The following is a 23,276-nucleotide window of genomic DNA, read 5'->3' on the forward strand; positions in this document are numbered from 1 at the left end:
CATTTTTTTCGTGTTTTCTCCTCTTTTAAACCATTTAATTAAGTGTTTGTTTTTTTATCATTTATTCTCTACAAAAAAACCTTCCGTAAAAGGAAAAAAAATGTGCGACGGAATCACAGACAGAAATACAATCCATTTTTTAAAATATATATATATGTACACATAGATTTATTTATGAAAGGTAAATTGAGCAAATAGGATATTTCTGGCAATTTATTTAAGTGTGTATCAAACTGGTAGCCCTTCGCATTAATCAGTACCCAAGAAGTAGCTCTTGGTTTCAAAAAGGTTGGTGACCCCTGGTATAGATACGCAGAACATCAGAGGGTCAAATGTGCGAGAAAATGAGAGCAGGCAGTGTTAACAAACAATGTCGCAACCTTGAGTGGGAATTGCAGGCGCAGAAACACAAAAGAAGAATCCCTGTGGGATGCAGAAACTGACAGAGAAATTTTCCTGTGCAACCTTCATATTGTTGTTACTCAGCCAGCGTTTGTGGGTCTGATGGACCCCTTGCATTTTGTGGCTTTTAATGCCTGACAATCAAACACCGTTAGACCCACAAACCCTGGCTGAGTAACAACAATATGAACATTACACAAGGGTTTTAAATTGAGTTTCAGACACCAGCTTAAAAAAAAAAAGAGAAATTCAACCACTAAAATTCTTATTGCGAGATCATTTTAATTCATTTCCAACACACTACATCATCTTTTTTTAGAAGAGCATCAGTTTCTAGCACACAAGAAAGTTGGACTAGGACAGAAGAGACACAAAACACGAACAATTCAACTTTACTATCAGACTTCTTAAAAAAATCTATTCAACGTGCATTACAGGGTGGATAGGATGATTTTTTTTTTTTTTTGTAAAGGTAGAAAAAGTCGAGCTGGTGTTTCTGGGAACCTTCACATGAGCTTTGAAAGCTTGGTGGGACTTTTTGTGTTGAAGGGACTGTGAGACTTCCGTTTGGTGGGCTGGCTGGTGGTCAGTCTGTCGCTCGACGTGGTCACAGGGGGACACGGGCTGTCCTGGTCCTGGCCGACCGAACCAAAGAGACTCGCCTTGGTCTCTTCCAGGGCGTCAAAGAGCAAATCAAAGGAGAGGTCTTCAGTGTGAGAAGTTTCCGTGTGCTCCACATGACCCGGCTCTCTGCTCTCCTCCACAGCTGTCGGCAGGGATGGAGGATCTTCTCCTCCGGGGGCCTCGCTGTTCCCGACCGCAACCACACCGGGGCTGGGTTGCGGTTCTGGCACCAGAGTGAGGTCCAAGTCGGCAGAAGGGGAAGGTGCCAAGGAGAGCTGAGACCCCCGGCTACTGGAGCTCTCTCCGTCCAGCATCATGGAGTCCAACTCTGAGATTTTGTCCAGATAAGCGGCATCCATGGAGGCTTCACTGGACTTCTGGAAACTGTCGGGTTCTTCGACGCCGACAGTCTCAGACATGGAGTCAGAAACTAAGCCTTCAGAACTTGGACCTGGAGAGGATTGGTCGTTGGACTTGGAGCAGTTCCAAGTCCCCCAAAAAACAGTCTTTATGGGATCCATGTCTGCGTTGGGGGACAAACCATTGGTGAACTTGTCCTCGTTGTGGGACTGCTCCTCCGCGGCGCTCTTCGCAGGACTGGGAACGCCATCGAAATCGAGCTTCCTGAAATGGGCCACAGGTTTGAAGGCGACTCTCTTCTCGCGCACTCCTGGACTCCTCAGAGTCAGGGAGCGGAAGGCGGAGGACGGAGTGGCGGGCAAGAAGTCCGAGGTGGCGTCCAAGTCCTCGCTCTTATTGGAGAGGATGCACAGAGTCTTGGGAGAGTCCTTGAGGTCCCCGCAGGACGAGAACATCAAACTGTGAGACCGCGAGAACGTCAGAGCGTCTCCTTCGGGATTGCTGCAGATGGAACCTCGTTCGTTGTCACTCAGGCTTCTGATCATCATGTTGATCTTTTGTTGCTGACTCAGGGATTCTGGTGCAGCTTTGGTCTTTTTACCAGACTCCTGCATCTCTGGGCATCTCTTTTCAGACATCGTGACCCGACCCTCCAGTTCTTCGATGTACTGATCACTGCGTTCCAGAGCCTTCTTCAGCTGCTCCACGTCTCGCTGATACTGCTGGATTTTTGCTTCCAGGGCAGCGACGGTGTAACGACCAAACCTGGGGACGAACCATCGTGTCTTTTACAATGTCCGAGTGTAGGAAAACATCTCTGGGGATCAGGCTGATATGTTATTGTGCAGAGTTTGACCATTGGGCCGGGGCCCACTGTTGGGCCACAAGCGCCCCCTTAAGGGCGGCCAAAAAATATGTTTCTCTGTATGTGGTACTGAGTTGTAATACACTTTTCCACCACTTGTGGCAGTAATATCAAACAAACAGAAGAAGTCTGGAGCTAAAGTCAGAGAAGCGCAAAAAATATGACTGAAAAATAGCTGTGTTAGTGTTTGTGCTAATGCGCCACCTCTTGGAGGAGTTCGCTCACTGCAGGTGCTGCGTTGCCCTTCTGTTTCGGGCTTTCAACCGGAAGTAGACGTGCAAGTCGGTCTTCGAGCCGTCCATAGCGTTTTTACTTTTATGATTCTTCATTTTAACACTCCAAACAAGGTTTGTAAGTTTTACAACATAACTAAAACAATTCATACTTACTAAACCGCTGCATGTCTGAGGTATGTAAAAGTGTGTTCATACATATTTGTACACACTATCATAATGTACCTTCATTACATTTTGATCTTTGATTATTAAATTACAATGGCATCCTCTTTCTATTTTCAGTTTACATAAATTCACCAAAACCTCACCGTGGAGTTATTGAGTCAGTTTAGCTGATTGGGGAGCTAGCTTCCGCGACCATGATTTCTGTTTTGTTTGATCAGCCGTTTTACTGCCGTGTTACGGAAACCGTTTGGAACAATTAAGGACCCGTATTTCCTTGAATTGCCGCCGGGGCGCTAATTAATTTAAAACCTTTTCTCACTCCGGCGTTTACCAAAGGCATGCGGTAAATTTAGGCCTGCACTTATAAATTTGAGTGTGATGTAAGGATACCATCATGAAAAGCACATCTAATAAAAAAAAAACGTTACTATGGTCTTAACTTTACTTATAAATGAAGTCCATGCGCAGCTCCTTCTGATCAAAAGCATCAGTAACTTATTTATAGAAGTCTTCCTTATCTTTCTTCAGTTGTATAAAGTCTCTCTGTCTCGATGGAGATCTTCCTTTATTACATCCTGCTTCGATTGAAAGTCCAGTTTAGAAAACGGCCTTATTTTAGATATGTAATCCTCCATGTTAAAAGTGCATGCGAGAGGAAAAAATAAACGATCGCTGCTCACTCTTGCTGCTTGTTGTCACTTCTTCTGCAGCCGAGTAGTCGCAAGAAGGATCGCTAGCGCCCTCTACCACCAGGAGGCTGGAGTCATTTAATGACTCATATTTGACACGCAGCTATGGTATATTAATAAAACATAGCTGCTTACTGTTCTTTTTAGCATATTCAATAGCTTGGACCTTAAATCCTACTGAATAGCTCTTAATCTTTTTCCCTTTATGCGATTTCAAATTATTTAAATCAGCCTCCTCCATTTTGAAAATTATGACTGGTGAAGTGTCACTCGTGACGTGATGAGTTTGACCCGGGGGAAATTCTAGACATGCGCTAATAAAAATAATATTTTGCGAAACGAGTTTGACCCGGCGTTAATCCTGAGCCGGCAGTAATGCTAAGCATGCGCTGATTATTTTACGAACCGAGTTTGACCCGGCAGTAATTCTAGTCAGGTGCATACTATATACCCGGTGGCAATTCAAGGAAATACGGTATATAAATAAACATTTACACAATCTTTCTGTGTAAATAACTAATTTCACAATGTATACATCTGCAGCTTATAGTCTGATTCAGCGAATACATGGAAATATTTTTTTTTTGGAAATGTAGTAGGTGCGGCCTTTATCTCTATAGTCCAGAAAATTCGATACTAATGAATTATATTTATATGGCGCCTTTTTGTAGTGACTGAAAGCGTGTTACAGTTGCATAATAGAAGCAGCTTTTGTGCCCACCTCTGCTGACAGCAGATGAATTTAGCAAACTGTATGTCTCAAAACTTTTGTACAGAAAAACGCATATTTCAAAACAGTAAAAAATATATTTCTACAATGTTAATTGATCATCTACTTTTACATGTCTGTGTTTAAAAAACGTTATATATGCAAGAGTTATGTAAAATGTTCTCTGATGTGGAATAATAAGGTGTTTAAATACATGTACTAAAAATAACTTAGCCAACCACCATCAGTATTTAATAATATGTAAATATATTAAATACTTACTTTTGTGGAGACCTGTTGACCACCTCGGCTTTCAGTCTCATGTTCTCTTGTACCAGGTCAACATTCTGAGATCGTAAGGCTTTATTTGCCTGAGGAGGACAAGAGTAACACCAGGAGATGTTATTTCATGGGGACTAGGGTTGTCTCCATACCAATATTTTGGTACCAGTACCAACATGTATTTTGCTACTTTTCTGAATAAAAGGCACCACAATTAATGTCATCATTGGCTTTAGTTGAACAAAAAATATTCCATTACATTAAACACATTTATTATTTTAATTTCGTCCTTAACCTTCGTCTTGTGTTAGGGTCGGCACCGACCCGTTTTAGTTTTTAAATGCATAAAAGAACCACATAAATATATTTTTATGCATCAAGGCTTTTTTGACTTTGTCAGGAACCTCTATTTCAACAAAATAAAACTTGTTTTTTTTGTTTCACTAAATTATAAAATGCTCTGGTTGAAATTATGACCTTGGTGTTGTTAGGGTCGGTTTCGACCCAGTTATAAAAATAAGATGATAAAGCACTAAGTAGAGCCAAAACTGAACACACTGACGGCCAGCTCCTCTCCCAATCATGTGAGCTTTAGTGGATTCTCATTTTACCTTGTTATCCAGTACAAAAACAATCAAAATTGATGTGGTTCTTTTATGCATTTAAAAACTAAAATGTCCAGACATTTGAGGTCAATTCAGTATAGAGTTGTTACTATGTTAAAATTATTAAAATGAAAAAGTAAATAAAACAAATTTATTTAAGAGATGTGTTCTAATACCCCTCAGTAATGGTCAGGTAACACAACAACCTTTTTTTTATTTATACGATTCTCTTAAGGTTCGTTTTACCATTTTTTTCAATTGAAATCGAGGGGTATACTGACAAAAAAAAGGCCCAATGGCCCACACCAAAAATATTAAAACCAATATTTTCATGGATAAGGAAACCTAACGAGGTAACCAAGAGTTGAGAAACAAATTGGATGATAGATAATTGTTTTTAGTGTATTTTACAGCTGATTTAAGACATGGGTCAAAACCGACCCGTTAACATAAGAGATGGTAACAGAAATCTAACACAAGAGGAAGGTTAAATAAAATAGTGAACATACTAGACAACTTGTATTTTAGTAGTAAGTAAACAAACAAAGGTAGTAACATATTGTGTCATTTATCTACCTATTATTTTGTCTACATTATGGAGGGACAAGCTGTAAAAAATATTAATCCACTTGTTCATTTACAGTTAATATCTGCTTATTTTTAGTTTGAACATGTTCTTTCTACACTTCTGTTAAAATGTATTAATCACTTATTCTGTTGTTGTTAGTTAGTTTTGATGATACGACAAATTTGGGTATGGATCCGATACCAAGTACTTACAGGATCATACTTTGGTCATATTGAAAGTTTTCATGTGTCCAGGGATGTATTTTCTGAGTTTATAAACATAATATGAATTTTTTAAAAAGGAAAATAAAGATTTTTGGACGGCAAAAAATTTAGATGTAATCATAGTAGTATCGACTAAATACGTTATTGTACTTGGTATCATTACAGTGGATGTCAGCATGACGTTTGTTTACATTGTGACACCGGTGAGCTATGGTATCCTCCTACAGTGTGTAGTGAAGCATGTTTAGCTATTCCTCCTCCTGCAGTGATAATGATAGTTGCAAGAAACATACTTTGTCGCCATGGAGACCAAGATTAGTGATTTAGAAGTAGCTAAAACACAACGGATGGATGCTAGCTGCTCGCTAGCTAGCCATGTCTTAAAGCAGTGGTCCCCAACCACCGGTCCGGGGACCGGTACTGGTCAGTGACGCATTTGCTACCGGGCCGCAGAGAAATATTAAATAATTTATAAACGACCGCATTTTCTCCGGCTTAACTTTCGCCTGTCCCACTAATAAACTTTATAGATGTACAATAAAATGCCTCATATTTGTTATGACTTTGTGACATGATACAATCCACTTTAAAGGCCTACTGAAAGCCACTACTAGCGACCACGCAGTCTGATAGTTTATATATCAATGATGAAATATTAACATTGCAACACATGCCAATACGGCCTTTTTAGTTTACTAAATTGCAATTTTAAATTTCGCGCCGAAGAATCCTGCTGAAGCGTCGCGATATGATGATGCGTGCGCGTGACGTCACGCATTGTAGAGGACATTTTGTTCCAGCACTGTTCCAAAGCTATAAGTCGTCCGTTTTCATCGCATAATTCCATAGTATTCTGGACATCTGTGTTGCTGGATCTTTTGCAATTTGTTCAATGAATAATGGAGACGTCAAAGAAGAAAGCTGTAGGTGGGAAGCGGTGTATTGCGGCCGCCTTTAGCAACACAAACACAGCCGGTGTTTCATTGTTTACATTCTGGAAAGATGACGGTGAAGCTTTACTATGGAACAGAGATGTCAAGCGAACACGTTTGGATTGGACCACACACACGAAGTACAGTGTATTATGCAGCGATCATTTCGAAAAATCGTGTTTCGAAGACGGTCCCTTGCGAAGGGCAGAGATGGGCATCGCCACCACCCGTCGACTGGTTCTGAAGAAAGGTGCGGAGCCGACGTTCAGGTTGTACAGGTACGACCATATAATCTCACTAAAACACTCGTAACAAAATAAGTAGATAAGGGATTTTCCAGAATTATCCTAGTAAATTTTTGTAGTCCTTCACTCTCACTTTCCTCATCCACGAATCTTTCATCCTTGCTTAAATTAAAGGGGAAATCGTCGCTTTCTCAGTCCGAATCGCTCTCACTGCTGGTGGCCATGATTGTAAACAATGTTCAGATGTGAGGAGCTTCACAACTCGTGACGACAAGCGCATATCGTCTGCTACTTCTGGTACAGGCAAGGCTTTTTTATTAGCGACCAAAAGTTGCGAACTTTATCGTCGATGTTCTCTACTAAATCCTTCCAGCAAAAATATGGCAATATCGCGAAATGATCAAGTATGACACATAGAATGGAACTGCTATCCCTGTTTGCATAAGAAAATCTCTTTCAGTAGGCATTTAAACTTTATACATAAGTAGACGCCTCACTGCTTGCGTTGGCCAGGATCACTCGATACCACCAAGCTGGATTGAAACCGTATTATTTTTTGGTTTTCTTTTCCTTTTTGGCACACGTGAATGATCACACACAATTTAAGGCTTTTTTATCAGCACCAAAAGTTGCGAACTTAATCGTCGATGTTCTCTATTAAATTCTTTCAGCAAAAATATCGCGAAATGATCAAGTATGACACATAGAATGGACCTGCTATCCCTGTTTAAATAAGAAAATATCATTTCAGTAGGCCTTTAATGAACTTATCAAATATAAATGTGACAGATTATAGCCAAAGGTAGATTGCAGCGTTATAGTGAGTCATATTTTTCATGCACTTATTTTTGCTGTATTTATCTGGCACAAGTGGAAAACCGGTCGCTGAAAATAATGTCTACATTAAATCGGTCGGTGTTGCAAAAAAGGTTGAGGATCGCTGTCTTAAAGCACCTCCTCCTGAGGGTGTTTCAGTGTTACTAGACTACACAACCCTAATGAGGAGTGATGAAAATGTCCATAAAAGAGCAATATTAAAAAAGGTGCATGCCTCCTTAAGCTTGTCCAGGTCCTGTTTCACTTGATCACAAACATCTTTGGCAGTTTGCAGGCGGTTGGCCCACTCCTCCGTGACGGCAGGCTCCAGTCTTCTGTCGTCTGCTTGCACAGAGTTAATACTGCAAGGATCCAGAGCGCTTCTCAGCTGCAGTTCCAGACTTTGATTTTTGCTTTTCAGATCCTCGTTGTCTCTAATGAGACCTTCGATTTCTTCCTGTAAGAAGGCAAGAAGACTCGAGACAACAATCCCTCCATCCAGCTTTCATCTTCCAAATCTCAAAACTGCTCAGAAATGACTAACATGTCTTCTTTCTTGCCTGTATTTCCATATTAGACAACGTAAAACATGAATGTACTGTAGCTGGGCTGGAAAAATTTGCATGTGTTAAGATGTTTGATTAAACTGTATGAAAGAAAGTGGTGGGTTTATACCTCATACTCGCGAAGAAGAAGCTCTCCCCTTGTTTTCCTGAGACATTTTCTCACGGATGGGCTCTCAGTGTGATCATTTGTACCTCCTGTAACAACAACAAAATACACACATTAAAGATTGCCACACATTTTCCTCTCCGATTCTAAGTGCTCCATCCATTTTCTACCGCTTATTCCCTTTTTTGGGGTGGCGCCTATCTCAGCTACAATCGGGCGGAAGGCGGGGTACACCCGGGACAAGTCGCCACCTCATCGCAGGGCCAACACAGAGACGGACAACATTCACACTCACACACTAGGGCCAATTTTTAGTGTTGCCAATCATTCTATCCCCAGGTGCATGTCTTTGGAGGTGGGAGGAAGCCGGAGTACCCGGAGGGAACCCACGCATTCACGGGGAGAACATGCAAACTCCACACAGAAAGATCCCGAGCCTGGATTTGAACCCAGGACTGCAGGACCTTCGTATTGTGAGGCAGACGCACTAACCCCTCTGCCACCGTGAGGCTTTTAAGTGCTCCAAAGGCAAAAATCATAAACGGTTAGGGCTGGACGATATACGGATATACCGTATTTTCGCACTATAAGGCGCACCTAAAAACCTAAAATTGTCTCAAAAGCTGACAGTGTGCCTTATAATTCGGAGCGCCTTATATATGGACCAATATTGAGCCACAACAGGTCTCACAACTACGGTAAGCAGTAGAGATGCGCGGTTTGCAATCCCATCCGTGGAATCCGCGGATAAACCGCTGGTCGGGCGGTTGACATGAAGAAAAAATTGATTTTAATTAGATTCGGGCGGGTGGCGGTTGAACAATCCGGAAATATTTGATATGCATGGTTCTGTGATCGGTATCCTTTGCCATTTAAAGTGCGGGCCTGCAGCGAAGCAAGGTGTTGCCAGGACCAGCCTCGAAATCAGCGAAAGGTGCGTAGACGGCCCACCTGGGCCTTGTTATCTCATCCCCTGTCGCTCCGTTTATAAAGCAGCAGCCAGGAGTAGAGACGGGGTTGGAGCTGGAGCCAGAGCGCGAGCGAGAACGAAAGAAAAAGACAATGGCTGGAAACCAACTGAGAGACTTATTGAAAAAGAAAAAAATATTGTAACCCTGAAACAGGCTCTCATGTCGGTGCTTGGTGGTCTGAAGAACCCCCAGGAGGGCAAGCCCTAAAGTAACCCATAATAAATAAATCACTTCTTACCCTTAATGCAACTTCTTGAACAAGTGCGGTAGGAAAAGGGACGGATGGATTCAAATGCATGAGCATGTTTTCTATTTTGATCATTATTTTTAACACTTTGATTACAAGTGGAATTATTCATTACTTATTGTGTTAAGCAGAGTCACCTCAGATTTACCCGAAAGCCAGATGCAGTCATCGAAAGAGCCACAGGTTCCCTACCCCTGATCTAAAGGATGCATAACGTAACCCCAGCCTCTACTGTTGCATCTATACTATGTGCCTTTTAATGCGGTGCGCCTTATATATGAACACATTTTTAAAATAGGCCATTCATTGAAGGTGCGCCTTATAATACGGTACTTGGTTTTAGCAATCAAGAATATTTCAGTAGTTTTTATCCTTCTTTGTGGGGACATTGTTGATTGTCATGTCATGTTCGGATGTACGTTGTGGACGCCGTCTTTGCTCCACAGTAAGTCTTTGCTGTCGTCCAGCATTCTGTTTTTGTTTACTTTGTAGCCAGTTCAGTTTTAATTTCCTTCTGCATAGCCTTCCCTAAGCTTCAATGCCTTTTCTTAGGGGCACTCACCTTTTGTTTATTTTTGGTTTAAGCGTTAGACACCTTTTTACCTGCACGCTGCCTCCCGCTGTTCCCGACATCTACAAAGCAGTTAGCTACCTGCTGCCACCTACTGAAATGGAAGAGTATTACACAGTTACTCTGTTGAGCTTTAGACCAGTGTTTTTCAACCACTGTGCCGTGGCACACTAGTGTGCCGCGATATACAGTCTATTGTGCCATGGGAGATTATCTAATTTCACCTATGTGGGTTAAAAATATATGTTGCAAACCAGTAATTATAGTCTGCAAATGGTGTGTTGTTGTTGAGTGTCGGTGTTGTCTAGAGCTCGGTAGAGTAACCGTGTAATACTTTTCCTTATCAGTAGGTGGCAGCAGGAAGCTAATTGCTTTGTAGGTAAACAAAAACAAAATGCTGGACGACAGCAAAGACTTACTGTGGAGCAAAGACGGCGTCCACAATGTACATCCGAACATGACATTACAATCAATGTCCCCACAAAGAAGGATAAAAACAACTGAAAAATTCTTGATTTGCTAAAACCAAGTGGATGCGGGAAATATCGCTCAAAGGAAGACAGAACTGCTACAGGAAAATACAAAAAAAAAGAGAAAAAGCCACCAAAATAAGAGTGCAAGGCAAGAAGTAAAACACTACACACAGGAAAACAGCAAAAAAGTCCAAATAAGTCAGGGTGTGATGTGACAGGTGGTGACAGTACACCTACTTTGAGACAAGAGCTATAGTCATGCATGCTTGCTTATGCTTTAAAGTCATATCCAACAATTGCAACAACGACTAAATACTGTCAACCAAGTTTTGTTTTTTAATGATTTCTGCTGGTGGTGTGCCTCCGCGTTTTTTCAACGCAAAAAAATGTGCTTTGGCTCAAAAAAAAGGTTGAAAAACATTGCTCTAGACAGCACCAACTCTCAACAACAACACATCATTTGAAGACTATAACTACTGGTTTGCAAAAAATATTTTTAACCCAAATAGGTGAAATTAGATCATCTCCCAAGCCACACCAGACTGTATCTCACTGCACACTAGTGTGCTGCGGCACAGTGGTTGAAATACACTGGTCTAGAGCTCGGCAAAGTAACCGGGTAATACTCTTCCATATCAGTAGGTGGCAGCAGGTAGCTAATTGCTATGTAGATGTTGGAAACGGCGGGAGGCAGGGTGCAGGTAAAAAAAAGTGTCTAATGCTTAAACTAAAAATAAACAAAAGGTGAGTGCCCCTAAAAAAAGACATCAAAGCTTATGGAAAGCTATGCAGAACAAAACTAAAACTGAACTGGCTACAAAGTAAACAAAAACAGCATGCTGGACGACAGCAAAGACTTACTGTGGAGCAAAGACGACGTCCACAATGTACATCCGAACATGACATGACAATCAACAATGTCCCTACAAGTAAGGATAAAAACTACTGAAATATTCTTGATTTCTAAAACCAAGTAGATGCGGGAAATATCGCTCAAAGGAAGACATGAAACTGCTACAGGAAAATATCAAAAAAAGGGAAAAAAGCACCAAAATAGGAGTGCAAGACAAGAACTAAAACACCACACACAGGAAAACAGCAATAAAGTCCAAATAAGTCAGGGTGTGATGTGACAGGTGGTGACAGTACACCTACTTTGAGACAAGAGCTATAGTCATGCATGCTTGGTGATGCTTTAAAGTCATATCCAACAATTGCGACAACAACTTTTTACTGTCAACTGAGTTTAGTTTTTTAATGATTACTGCTGGTGGTGTGCCTGAGCATTTTTTCAACGCAAAAAAAAATGTGCCTTGGCTCAAAAAAAAGGTTAAAAAACACTGCTGTAGACAGAACCGAAACTCAACAACAACACATCATTTGCAGACTATAATTACTGGTTTGCAAAAAAATATTTTTAACCCAAATAGGTGAATTTAGATAGGGACAAGCGGTAGGAAATGGATGGATGGATAATCTCCCATGGCACACCAGACTGTATCTCACGGCACAGTGGTTGAAAGACACTGGGCCAGAGCTTGGCAGAGTAATAATCTTCCATATCAGTAGGTGGCAGCAGGTAAAATAGCGGGGAGGCAAAGTGCAGGTAAAAAGGTGTCTAAAGCTCAAACCAAAAATAGACAACAGGTGAGGGCCCCTAAGAAAAGGCAATGAAGCTTAGGGAAGGTTATGCAGAACGAAACTGAAACTGAACTGGCTACAAAGTAAACAAAAACAGAATGCTGGACAACAGCAAAGAGTTACTGTGCTATACAAACAAAATGGATTGGATCCATTTCCTACCGCTTGTCCCTTTAGTTTCCCTTTAAAGGCCTACTGAAAGCCACTACAACCGACCACGCAGTTTGATAGTTTATAGATCAATGATGAAATATTAACATTACAACACATGCCAATACGGCCTTTTTAATTTACTAAATAACAATTTTAAATTTCCCGCGAAGTGTCCTGTTGAAAACGTCGCGGTATGATGATGCTGGCGTTTGACGTCTCGGGTTTTAGCGGACATTATTTTCCAGCCCGATCTAAGCTATAAGTAGTCTGCTTTAATCGCATAATTACACAGTATTCTGGACATCTGTGTTGCTGAATCTTTTGCTATTTGTTCAATTAATAATGGAGAAGTCAAAGTAGAAAGATGGAGGTGGGAAACTTTTAGCCTTTAGCCACACAAACACAGCCGGTGTTTCCTTGTTTAAAATTCCCGAAGGTGAAGCTTTACTATGGATCAGAGCGGTCAAGCGAACATGGATCCCGACCACATGTCAACCGGCAGGTTTCAGTGAAAAATTCTGGTAATAAGTTGGCTCTTAACGTAGTTATGAGCGGAGCCTGCGTCCTCCTACAGCTGCTGCAGCGATTATTACCTCCTCCCACGGAGACAATGGCAGTCACTACACCCGTGGCCACACCCCTCTGACTTCCAGGTACTATATAATCTCACTAAAACACTAGCAACACAATAGGCAGATAAGGGATTTTCCAGAATTATCCTAGTAAATGTGTCTAATAACATCTGAATCGCTCCCACTGCAATCGCCTTTTTTTCTTCTTTCCAGTCCTTCACTCTCAATATCCTCATCCACGAATCTTTCATCCTCGCTCAAATTAATGGGGAAATCGTCGCTTTCTCGGTCCGAATCGCTCTTGCTGCTGGTGGCCATGATTGTAAACAATGTTCAGATGTGAGGAGCTCCACAACCCGTGACGTCACGCGCACATCGTCTGCTACTTCCGGTACGGGCAAGGCTTTTTTATTAGCGACCAAAAGTTGCGAACTTTATCTTGGATGTTCTCTACTAAATCCTTTCAGCAAAAATATGGCAATATCGCGAAATGATCAAGTATGACATAGAATGGACCTGCTATCCCCGTTTAAATAAGAAAATCTCATTTCAATAGGACTTTAAACTTGGACCATGACAGGGCCCGTATGATTTTCTTTTGCATGGATTGTAATTTGTGAAGGTAGGTAGGGAAGGTGTTACACCAGATGATATTACAGTAGTTTAGATGTGGTTAAAAAAAGAGTTTCATATAGGGGAAGTGGAGCATAAAGAGGAAGATAATGACAAAGGTGAAAGAACAGGCCAACATATTTGGATAATTTGTTTAACAGATGGCTAATGTGACATTTGAAATTGAGGTATTCGGTATGGTGTGCCACAGCACAGTGGTTGAAAAACACTGTGCTATACAAAGAAAGTGGATCGGATCCATTTTCTACCGCTTGTCCCTTTAGTTTCCCTTTAAAGGCCTACTGAAATGAGATTTTCTTATTTAAACGGGGATAGCAGGTCCATTCTATGTGTCATACTTGATCATTTCGCGATATTGCCATATTTTTGCTGAAAGGATTTAGTAGAGAACATCGACGATAAAGTTTGCAACTTTTGGTGCTGATAAAAAGGCCTTGCCTGTACCGGAAGTAGCAGACGATGTGCGCGTGACGTCACGGGTTGTGGAGCTCCTCACATCTGAACATTGTTTAAAATCATGGCCACCAGCAGCGAGAGCGATTCGGACCGAGAAAGCGACCATTTCCCCATTAATTTGAGCGAGGATGAAAGATTTGTGGAATAGGAAAGGGGTAGTGAAGGACTAGAAAGAAAAAAAAAGACAAAGGCACGAGCAATTCAGATGTTATTAGACACATTTACTAGGATAATACTGGAAAATCCTATATCTGCTTATTGTGTTACTAGTGTTCTAGTGAGATTATATAGTCGTACCTGAAAGTGGAGGGGTGTGGTGACCGCCAATGTCTCAGAGGGAAGCCACGTTTCTCGACGAGGTGAAGCGAAGGCAGCTGGTCGGGCCGGGCTGAGTTTTTTTCCCCCCTCCTCCACGGTGGAAGCATCCCACGTTCGGGGGCGGCCGGTCGGAGGAGGCAAGAGAGTCCGCAGCTGCCTCTTTGACAGGTGCACGAGGAACGACACAAGCTCCGCTCATGTCTATGGCAAGAGCAGAGTTATTACCACCAATTTCTCACCGAAACCTGCCGGTTGACATGTGGTAGAGAACCATGTTCGCTTGACCGCTCTGTTCCATAGTAAAGCTTCACCTTCGGGAATGTAAACAAAGAAACACCGGCTGTGTTTGTGTTGCTAAAGGCAGCCCTAATACACGGCTTCCCACCTACATCTTTCTTCTTTGACGTCTCCATTATTCATTGAACAAATTGCAAAAGATTCAGCAACACAGATGTCCAGAATACTGTGTAATTATGCAATTAAAGCAGGCGACTTATAGCTGTGAACGGTGCTGGACCAAAATGTCCTCTACAATGCGTAATGTCACGCGCACGCGTCATCATACCGCGACGTTTTAGCATGATACTTCCGCGCGAAATTTAAAATTGCAATTTAGTAAACTAAACCGGCCGTATTGGCCTGTGTTGGAATGTTATGATTTCATCATTGATATATAAACCACTGCGTGGTCGGTAGTGGTGGCTTTCAGTTGGCCTTTACACCAAAAATAAACAAAAGGTGAGTGCCCCTAAGAAAAGGCATTGAAGCTTAGGGAAGGCTATGCAGAACAAAACTAAAACTGAACTGGCTACAAAGTAAACAAAAACAGAATGCTGGACAACAGCAAAGACTTACTGTGGAGCACTAGTGTGCCGCGGCACATTCAACCACTGTGCTATACAAACAAAGTGGATTGGATCCATTTTCTACCGATTGTCCCTTTAGTTTCCCTTTAAAGGCCTACTGAAACCCACTACTACCGAACACGCAGTCTGATAGTTTATATATCGATGATGAAATATTAACATTGCAACACATGCCAATACGGCCTTTTTAGTTTACTAAATTGCAATTTTAATTTTTCCCGCGAGGTATCCTGTTAAAAACGTCGCGGAATGATGACGCGTGCGCGTGATGTCATCGGTGGTAGCGGACATGTTCTTCTACCACCGATCACGGCTAAAAGTACTGTTTTCCTCGCATAATTACACAGTATTCTGGACATCTGTGTTGCTGAATCTTTTGCAATTTGTTCAATTAATAATGGAGACTACAAAAAAGAACGATGTTGGTGGAAAGCGGTGTTTTGACGCCGGCTGTTGCAACACAAACACAGCCGGTGGCTTTAATATGGAACAGAGCGGTCAAGCGAACATGGTTCTCTACCACGTGTCAACCGGCAGGTTTCGGTGAGAAAATGGTGGTAATAAGTCGGCTCTTACCGTAAACATGAGCGGACCTTGTGCCGCTCTTCCTGCAACTGTCGAAGAGGCAGCTGCGACTTTCTTGGCTCTTCCATGGCTTCCCTCAGAGACACTGGCGGTCACCACACCCCTCCGACTTTCAGGTATGACTATATAATCTCACTAAAACACTAGTAACAGAATAGGCAGATAAGGGATTTTCCAGAATTATCCTAGTAAATGTGTCTAATAACATCTGAATCGCTCCCACTGCCGTCGTCTTTTTTTTTCTTCTAGTCCTTCACCCTCACTATCCTCATCCACAAATCTTTCATCCTCGCTCATAATATCGGGGAATTTGTCGCTTTCTCGGTCTGAATCGCTCTCGCTGCTGGTGGCCATGTTTGTAAACAATGTGCGGATGTGAGGAGCTCCACAAGTTGTGACGTCACGCGCACATCGTCTGCTACTTCCAGTACAGGCAAGGCTTTTTTATTACCACCGAACGTTGCGAACTTTATCGTCGATGTTCTCTACTGAATCCTATCAGCAAAAATATGGCAATATCGCGAAATTATCAAGTATGACACATAGAATGGACCTGCTATCCCCGTTTCAATAAGAAAATCGCATTTCAGTGGGCCAGGGGTCGGGAACCTTTTTGGCTGAGAGAGCCAAGAATCCAAATATTTTAAAATGTATTTCCGTAAGAGCCATATCATTTTTTTTTTCCAACACTGAACACAACTAAACGCGTGCATTTTTAAGTAAGACAAACATTACTAGAATATAATAGGTCTCGTATTCTTTGTAATAACGTTTATATTATCAATCAATCAATCAATGTTTACTTATATAGCCCTAAATCACTAGTGTCTCAAAGGGCTGCACAAACCACTACCACATCCTCGGTAGGCCCACGTAAGGGCAAGGAAAACTCACACCCAGTGGGACGTCGGTGACAATGATGACTATGAGAACCTTGGAGAGGAGGAAAGCAATGGATGTCGAGCGGGTCTAACATGATACTGTGAAAGTTCAATCCATAATGGATCCAACACAGTCGCGAGAGTCCAGTCCAAAGCGGATCCAACACAGCAGCGAGAGTCCCGTTCACAGCGGAGCCAGCAGGAAACCATCCCAAGCAGAGGCGGATCAGCAGCGCAGAGATGTCCCCAGCCGATACACAGGCAAGCAGTACATGGCCACCGGATCGGACCGGACCCCCTCCACAAGGGAGAGTGGGACATAGAAGAAAAAGAAAAGAAACTAACTGTGGAGGGGCGTGGCCTGCGGGCCTTCAGCGAAGCGGGGTGTGCCAGGAGCGGCCTCGAAATCAGCGACAGGTGCGTAGATGGCCCACCTGGGCCTTGTTAACTAACCACCTGTTGCTCTGTTATTAGCAGCAGCCGGGAGGAGAGACAGGGTTGGAGCTGGAGCCAGAGCGCGAGCGAGAACGAAAGAGAAAAAGACCATTTCTGGAAAGCAACTGAGAGACTTATTGAAAAATAAAAAAATATCGTAACCCTGAAACAGGCTTTCATGTCGGTGCTTGGTGGTCTGAAGAACCCCCAGGAGGGCAAGCCCTAAAAAAAATAATAATAAATAAATCATGCAATTTCTTGAACAAGTGCGATGGAAAAAGGATGGATGGATTCAAATGCATGAGCATGTTTAATATTTTGAACGTTATTTTTAACACTTTGATCACAAGTGGAATTAGTCATTACTTATCGTGTTAAGCAGTGTTAGCTCAGATTTATCCGAGAGCCAGATGCAGTCATCAAAAGAGCCACATCTGGCTCTAGAGCCATATCTGGCTCTAGAGCCATAGGTTCCCTACCCCTGTTCTAGTCCTTCACTCTCACTATCCTCATCCACAAATCTTTCATCCTCGCTCACATTAACAGGGAATTTGTCGCTTTCTTGGCGAATCGCTCTCGCTGCTGGTGGTCATGATTATAAACAATGTTCAGATGTGAGGAGCTCCACAACCCGTGACGTCATGCGCACATCGTCTGCTACTTCCGGTACAGGCAAGGCTTTTTTATTAGCGACCATAAGTTGCGAACTTTATCGTCGATGTTCTCTACTGAATCCTATCAGCAAAAATATGGCAATATCGCGAAATGATCAAGTATGACACATAGAATGGACCTGCTATCCCCGTTTCAATAAGAAAATCGCATTTCAGTAGGCCTTTAAGAAAGGCTATGCAGAAAAAACTGAACCTGAACTGGCTACAAAGCTCCACCTCCAGCTCAATGTGGCGAAGACCAAGGAGCTAGTTGTGGACCTGGGAAGGAGGAGGAGTACTCAGGGGACCCCTGTTTCCATCAGGAGGGTGGATGTGGACATGGTTGAGGATTATAAATACCTCGGAGTACACATCGACAACAAGCTGAATGGGTCAAAACACGCTGAGGCCCTCTACAAGAAGGGACAGAGCCGCCTCTACTTCCTCAGGAGGCTAAGATCCTTCAACGTCTGTACAAAAACTTTGAAGATGTTCTACGAGTCAGTGGTGGCGAGCGCCTTCTTGTACGCCGTGGCTTGCCGGGGGAGCGGGCTGAGAGTGAGGGACACAAACAGACTGGACAAGCTGGTAGAGAAGGCCACTATAAAAGTAAGACGCCGTAAAGCGCCATTCATATAAAATTCGCGGGCCGCACCAACATTAAATGTTCACGAGCATGGCTGGCTCTACGCAGGGGCAAGAGGGGGCAGAGCCCCCTTAAATAAATGTCTTCCCCCCTCAAATCAAAATTTGAGAAAGTACATTTTAATAAACTCACAAAATTACTACATTACAAGTTGACAAAATTATCTGCACTAGCGGAAAAATCCGCCGAAAAAGGGACACACACGATATAGTAGTGTCTGCTTCCCTCTCATCCCTCCCTCCGCTGTGCGTGTATTCAACATTCCACAGGCTGCGCAGCACACACACACTCGCACACACCCAAACATCAGTTTTCCGAGACTCTGTATTTAGTTTGCGCAGGCAGCATGAAGCAGGGCTTTTATTGTGAAGATAGGAAATGTGCAGTCGGCCTTTAGAGTTTTGACGGAAGGTACGGCGCGAGAGTCTGTTGAAATAAAAAGTGTTTCTCGCCTTCCTCTCGGTCATTTTTAATAATAATGATCTTGCAGCAGCCAGCTTCATCTCACAAGACCCTCCGGTACCGTGAATGTCATTTAAGTGACGTCTTGGTAAAGATCACTAATTTTTAGGTCTATTTTTTTTTAAAAGCCTGGCTGGAGATCGACTTACACACCCCCCGCGGTCGACTGGTAGCTCGCGATCGACGTAATGGGCACCCCTGCTCCAGAGTCATAGGTTCACTACCCCTGCTATAAGCACAAAGAAAGTGCTGGAGCATGATGTGTACGCATGATGCCCCCTTCACATTTCTGACTGCCCCCTCATATAAGCATGCCTAGAACCGCCCCTGTTTCACATTAAGGTGCGGGCCGCGTGTTTGAGACCCCGGCTTTAAAGGACTGTGACAGCACAAACAAAACATTCATGTCAATCCTCACCGATGATTTCCCGGCAGGGGGTCTCCGTGGTTATGGGGACTCTGCACGTCGGACACTGGCTGGCTTTCTTTAACCACATCTCCATGCAGGAGGAGCAGAACACGTGGTGGTTGCCGCATATGACCGGCTGTCTCACCTAAAGCACATAATAATGCAGATAATCATGCTTAGAATACAACAACTCGGTCATCTATTACGTCACAAGACTTCAAAGAAAATGTTACATAGGCGCCGACAACAACAGCCCGGGCGACGTAACGTGCACATCCGGGTTGCTGTCCAACAATGTCCCAAAAACATGACGTCGCCGTGGCCGGACGAGGGGAAGAAAAGAGCAGCAGACGTTACCTTTCCGAGGCATATCTGACACGATATGGGCAGAGTGAGAGCCAGCGTGGAAGTGAGAGGGTTGAGAGCCATGTTGGCGCGTCCTTCACACACAGATCCACAAATCGACAACCCGGAAGTGGTGAGGCTCGCGCCAAATCCGCCAACTACGGAAAGTCCGACAGGCCATAAATGTTCAAAAAGGCAAAACCGCCCGTAAGAGAGACGTCCATCCATTAGGCCAGTGGTTCTCAAACTTTTTTTTTGTCATCACCCAATTTGGACAAGGGGGGAGTTTTCATTCCCCACCTGGCCCAACAGTACGCTAATGCAAAGTTTAACTTTTTCATATTTATTGAACGGGCTTCACAGTGGGAGAGGGGTTAGTGTGTCTGCCTCACAATACGCAGTTCCTGCAGTCCTGGGTTCAAATCCAGGCTCGGGATCTTTCTGTGTGGAGTTTGCATGTTCTCCCCGTGAGTGCGTGGGTTCCCTCCGGGTACTCCGGCTTCCTCCCACCTCCAAAGACATGCACCTGGGGATAGGCCCCTCCCACCTCCAAAGACATGCACCTGGGGATAGGCCCCTCCCACCTCCAAAGACATGCACCTGGGGATAGGCCCCTCCCACTTCCAAAGACATGCACCTGGGGATAGGTTGATTGGCAACACTAAATTGGCCCTAGTGTGTGAATGTGAGTGTGAATGTTGTCTGTTTATCTGTGTTGGCCCTGCGATGAGATGGCGACTTGTCCAGGGTGTACCCCGCCTTCCGCCCGATTGTAGCTGAGATAGGCGCCAGCGCCTCCCGCGACCCCGAAAGGGAATAAGCGGTAGAAAATGGATGGATGGATATTTATTGAATGTCAAGTAACATTTTATTTTATTTTATGTATTTATTTATTTCGGCAATCTTCACATAAAACAAAGAACAACAAAAAAAGAGAGAAAAAAAACAAACACTCATTTCTTTCTTTTCTTCGTTTATTTCGAACATGACATACATACAACATTATACATCAGTTAAATCCATCATTTCGCAATACACAATACATCATGTCCGAAAAGGCTATTTCATTTAAGAGGAGAAAACTATAATTTACGGGGGATATCGATTTTTGAAATGGGTAAAGCGAGAACAAATATAAAATACAAATGTATTACAGTTTTAGGAGTTAAATGGTGGAACAAGCTCAGTGATGAGCTGAAGACATGCACTTCTTTGGTAAGGTTTAAGAAAACATTGAAAGGTGAAATAATTGAAAATGATCAAATATAGTCACAATTACTTTCATCCCATTGATTTTTGATTTATTTATTTTTTTATGTTGATGTTCCAGGCAATCTAATTTTCTGTGAAAGTATAGGATAGGCAAATATAAGCTTTGGCTTCAGCCTATTCCTTTTTTGGTCATTCTTTTTCTTTTCTTTTTCTTTTCTTTCGTGTGTAAATGTGCATTATTGTATACATATAACATGTACTGTAAAACTGATCACACACAATGGTTGATTGATTTGATTTGATTGATTATATGACCGAAATAAACTTATTTCATTCATTCATTCATTCAAGAAGCAAAGCTTATTTAATCCTACCCCTTTTCCACTTCAGAGCGCCCACAATATATACATTCATTCACTGACCTTCTTTACAGCAAAATATCAAAATAGCAAAATGACATCTATGATCGATTAACACAGCAGTTTTCTAACATGTACTTAATTATTTCAGTCATTATTAACATACTAAGATGAGAGAATATCTTATTTTCAATAAGTTTGAAAGTGTTTCTCATAATACTTCTTCTTTGTACTTTGTAAACACTATTAATTTAAACATCCTCTTAAACTGGCTCATATCAGTACAATGTTTAACTTCTTTACTTAATCCATTCCATCATTTAATTCCACGTACTGATATGCTAAAAGTTTTAAGTGTTGTACGGGCATACAAATGTTTCAAGGTAGATTTTCCTCTAAGGTTATATTTCTCCTCTTTAGTTGAGAAGACTTGTTGTAGATTCTTTGGTAGCAGGTTATAATTTACTTTGTACATCAATTTAGCTGTTTGCAATTTTATCAAGTCATCCAGCTTTAATATTTTTGACTCGATAAATAAAGGGTTTGTATGTCCTCTATATCCAACATTGTGTATTATTCTAATCAATCTTTTTTGTAACACAGTTAACGAATGTAGCGCACATTTGTAGTTGTTTCCCCATATTTCTGCACAATAACTCAGATTTGGTAACACTAGCGAGCAGTACAGAATATAAAGTGATTTTTGGCCCAGGATGTATTTTGCTTTATTCATTATTGAAATATTTTTTGCCATTTTAGTTCATTTTATCATCTATTAATACTCCCAAAAATCTGGTTTCTTTTACCCTTTCGATATCTATTCCATCAATTTGTATTCGTGTCTGATGCTCTTTTCTACTGTTACCAAATAGCATTATTCTAGTTCAATCCTTGCTCAATCATTTGAGCAATGATTGAGCCGAAAGGGTGTAGGTTGAAGCAACGCTTATATAAACCTACCCCATCACAACAAGAACAAGGTTCAAAATATATAAAATCTAAAACATGCTTCACTTATATTACTTTTTTTTTTCCAAACAATATATAGGCAACATATATGTAGCACATGTCTCATATACACAGTTTAACATTTAAATCAAACATATACATTTGTACACTTATATATATATAAATCCATCCATCCATTTTCTACCGCTTATTCCCTTTTGGTGTCGCGGGGGGCGCTGGCGCCTATCTCAGCTACAATCGGGCGGAAGGCGGGGTACACCCTGGACAAGTCGCCACCTCATCACAGGGCCAACACAGATAGACAGACAACATTCACACTCACATTCACACACTAGGGCCAATTTAGTGTTGCCAATTAACCTATCCCCAGGTGCATGTCTTTGGAACATGTATTATTTATATATGGTTATTTACAGATAAACACTGACATTTATTATTAATTTATTGTTATTTATAGATAAACACTGACATTTATTATTAATGTATTGTTATTTACAGATAAACACTGACATTTATAATTTATATAAAGTTATTTACAGATAAACACTGACAGTTATTATTTATATATGTTTATTTCGGGATGAACACTGACATTAATCATATATATTTTTATTTACAGATAAACACTGACATTTATTATTCATGTATTGTTATTTACAGATAAACACTGACATGTATTATTAATTTATTGTTATTCACAGATAAACACTGACATTTATTATTGATATGCTGTTATTTACAGACAAACACTGACGTGTATATATATATATATATATATATATATATATATTGTTATTTAAAGATAAACACTGACATTTATTATTCATTTATTGTTATCTACAGATAAACCCTGACATGTATTATTGATATATTGTTATTCACAGATAAACACTGACATTTATTATTATTTATATATTGTTATTTACAGATAAACACTGATATTTTTATGTAAATATATATACTGTGTATATATATATATATAGATATATATATATATGTGTGTGTGTATGTATGGTTATTTACAG

At 41.6% G+C, this 23,276-nt stretch overlaps 1 protein-coding gene across 1 annotated transcript; it reads right to left on the reverse strand.

Moving 5' to 3' along the window:
• Nucleotides 1–664: 664 nt before the first annotated feature.
• obi1 (ORC ubiquitin ligase 1) lies at nucleotides 665–19,878 on the reverse strand. Its single transcript, XM_061887083.1, has 6 exons — nucleotides 19,724–19,878; nucleotides 19,376–19,511; nucleotides 8,398–8,483; nucleotides 7,958–8,179; nucleotides 4,333–4,421; nucleotides 665–2,151 (listed from the first exon to the last, which is right to left on the reverse strand). The coding sequence occupies exons 1-6, from the start codon at nucleotides 19,793–19,795 to the stop codon at nucleotides 909–911; spliced, it is 1,848 nt and encodes a 615-aa protein (XP_061743067.1). The 5' UTR covers nucleotides 19,796–19,878; the 3' UTR covers nucleotides 665–908.
• Between the last annotated feature and the right edge of the window lie 3,398 nt (nucleotides 19,879–23,276).

The sequence above is a fragment of the Nerophis ophidion genome, linkage group LG25 (assembly GCF_033978795.1).
Source record: "Nerophis ophidion isolate RoL-2023_Sa linkage group LG25, RoL_Noph_v1.0, whole genome shotgun sequence".
NCBI classification, from domain to species: Eukaryota; Metazoa; Chordata; class Actinopteri; order Syngnathiformes; family Syngnathidae; genus Nerophis; species Nerophis ophidion.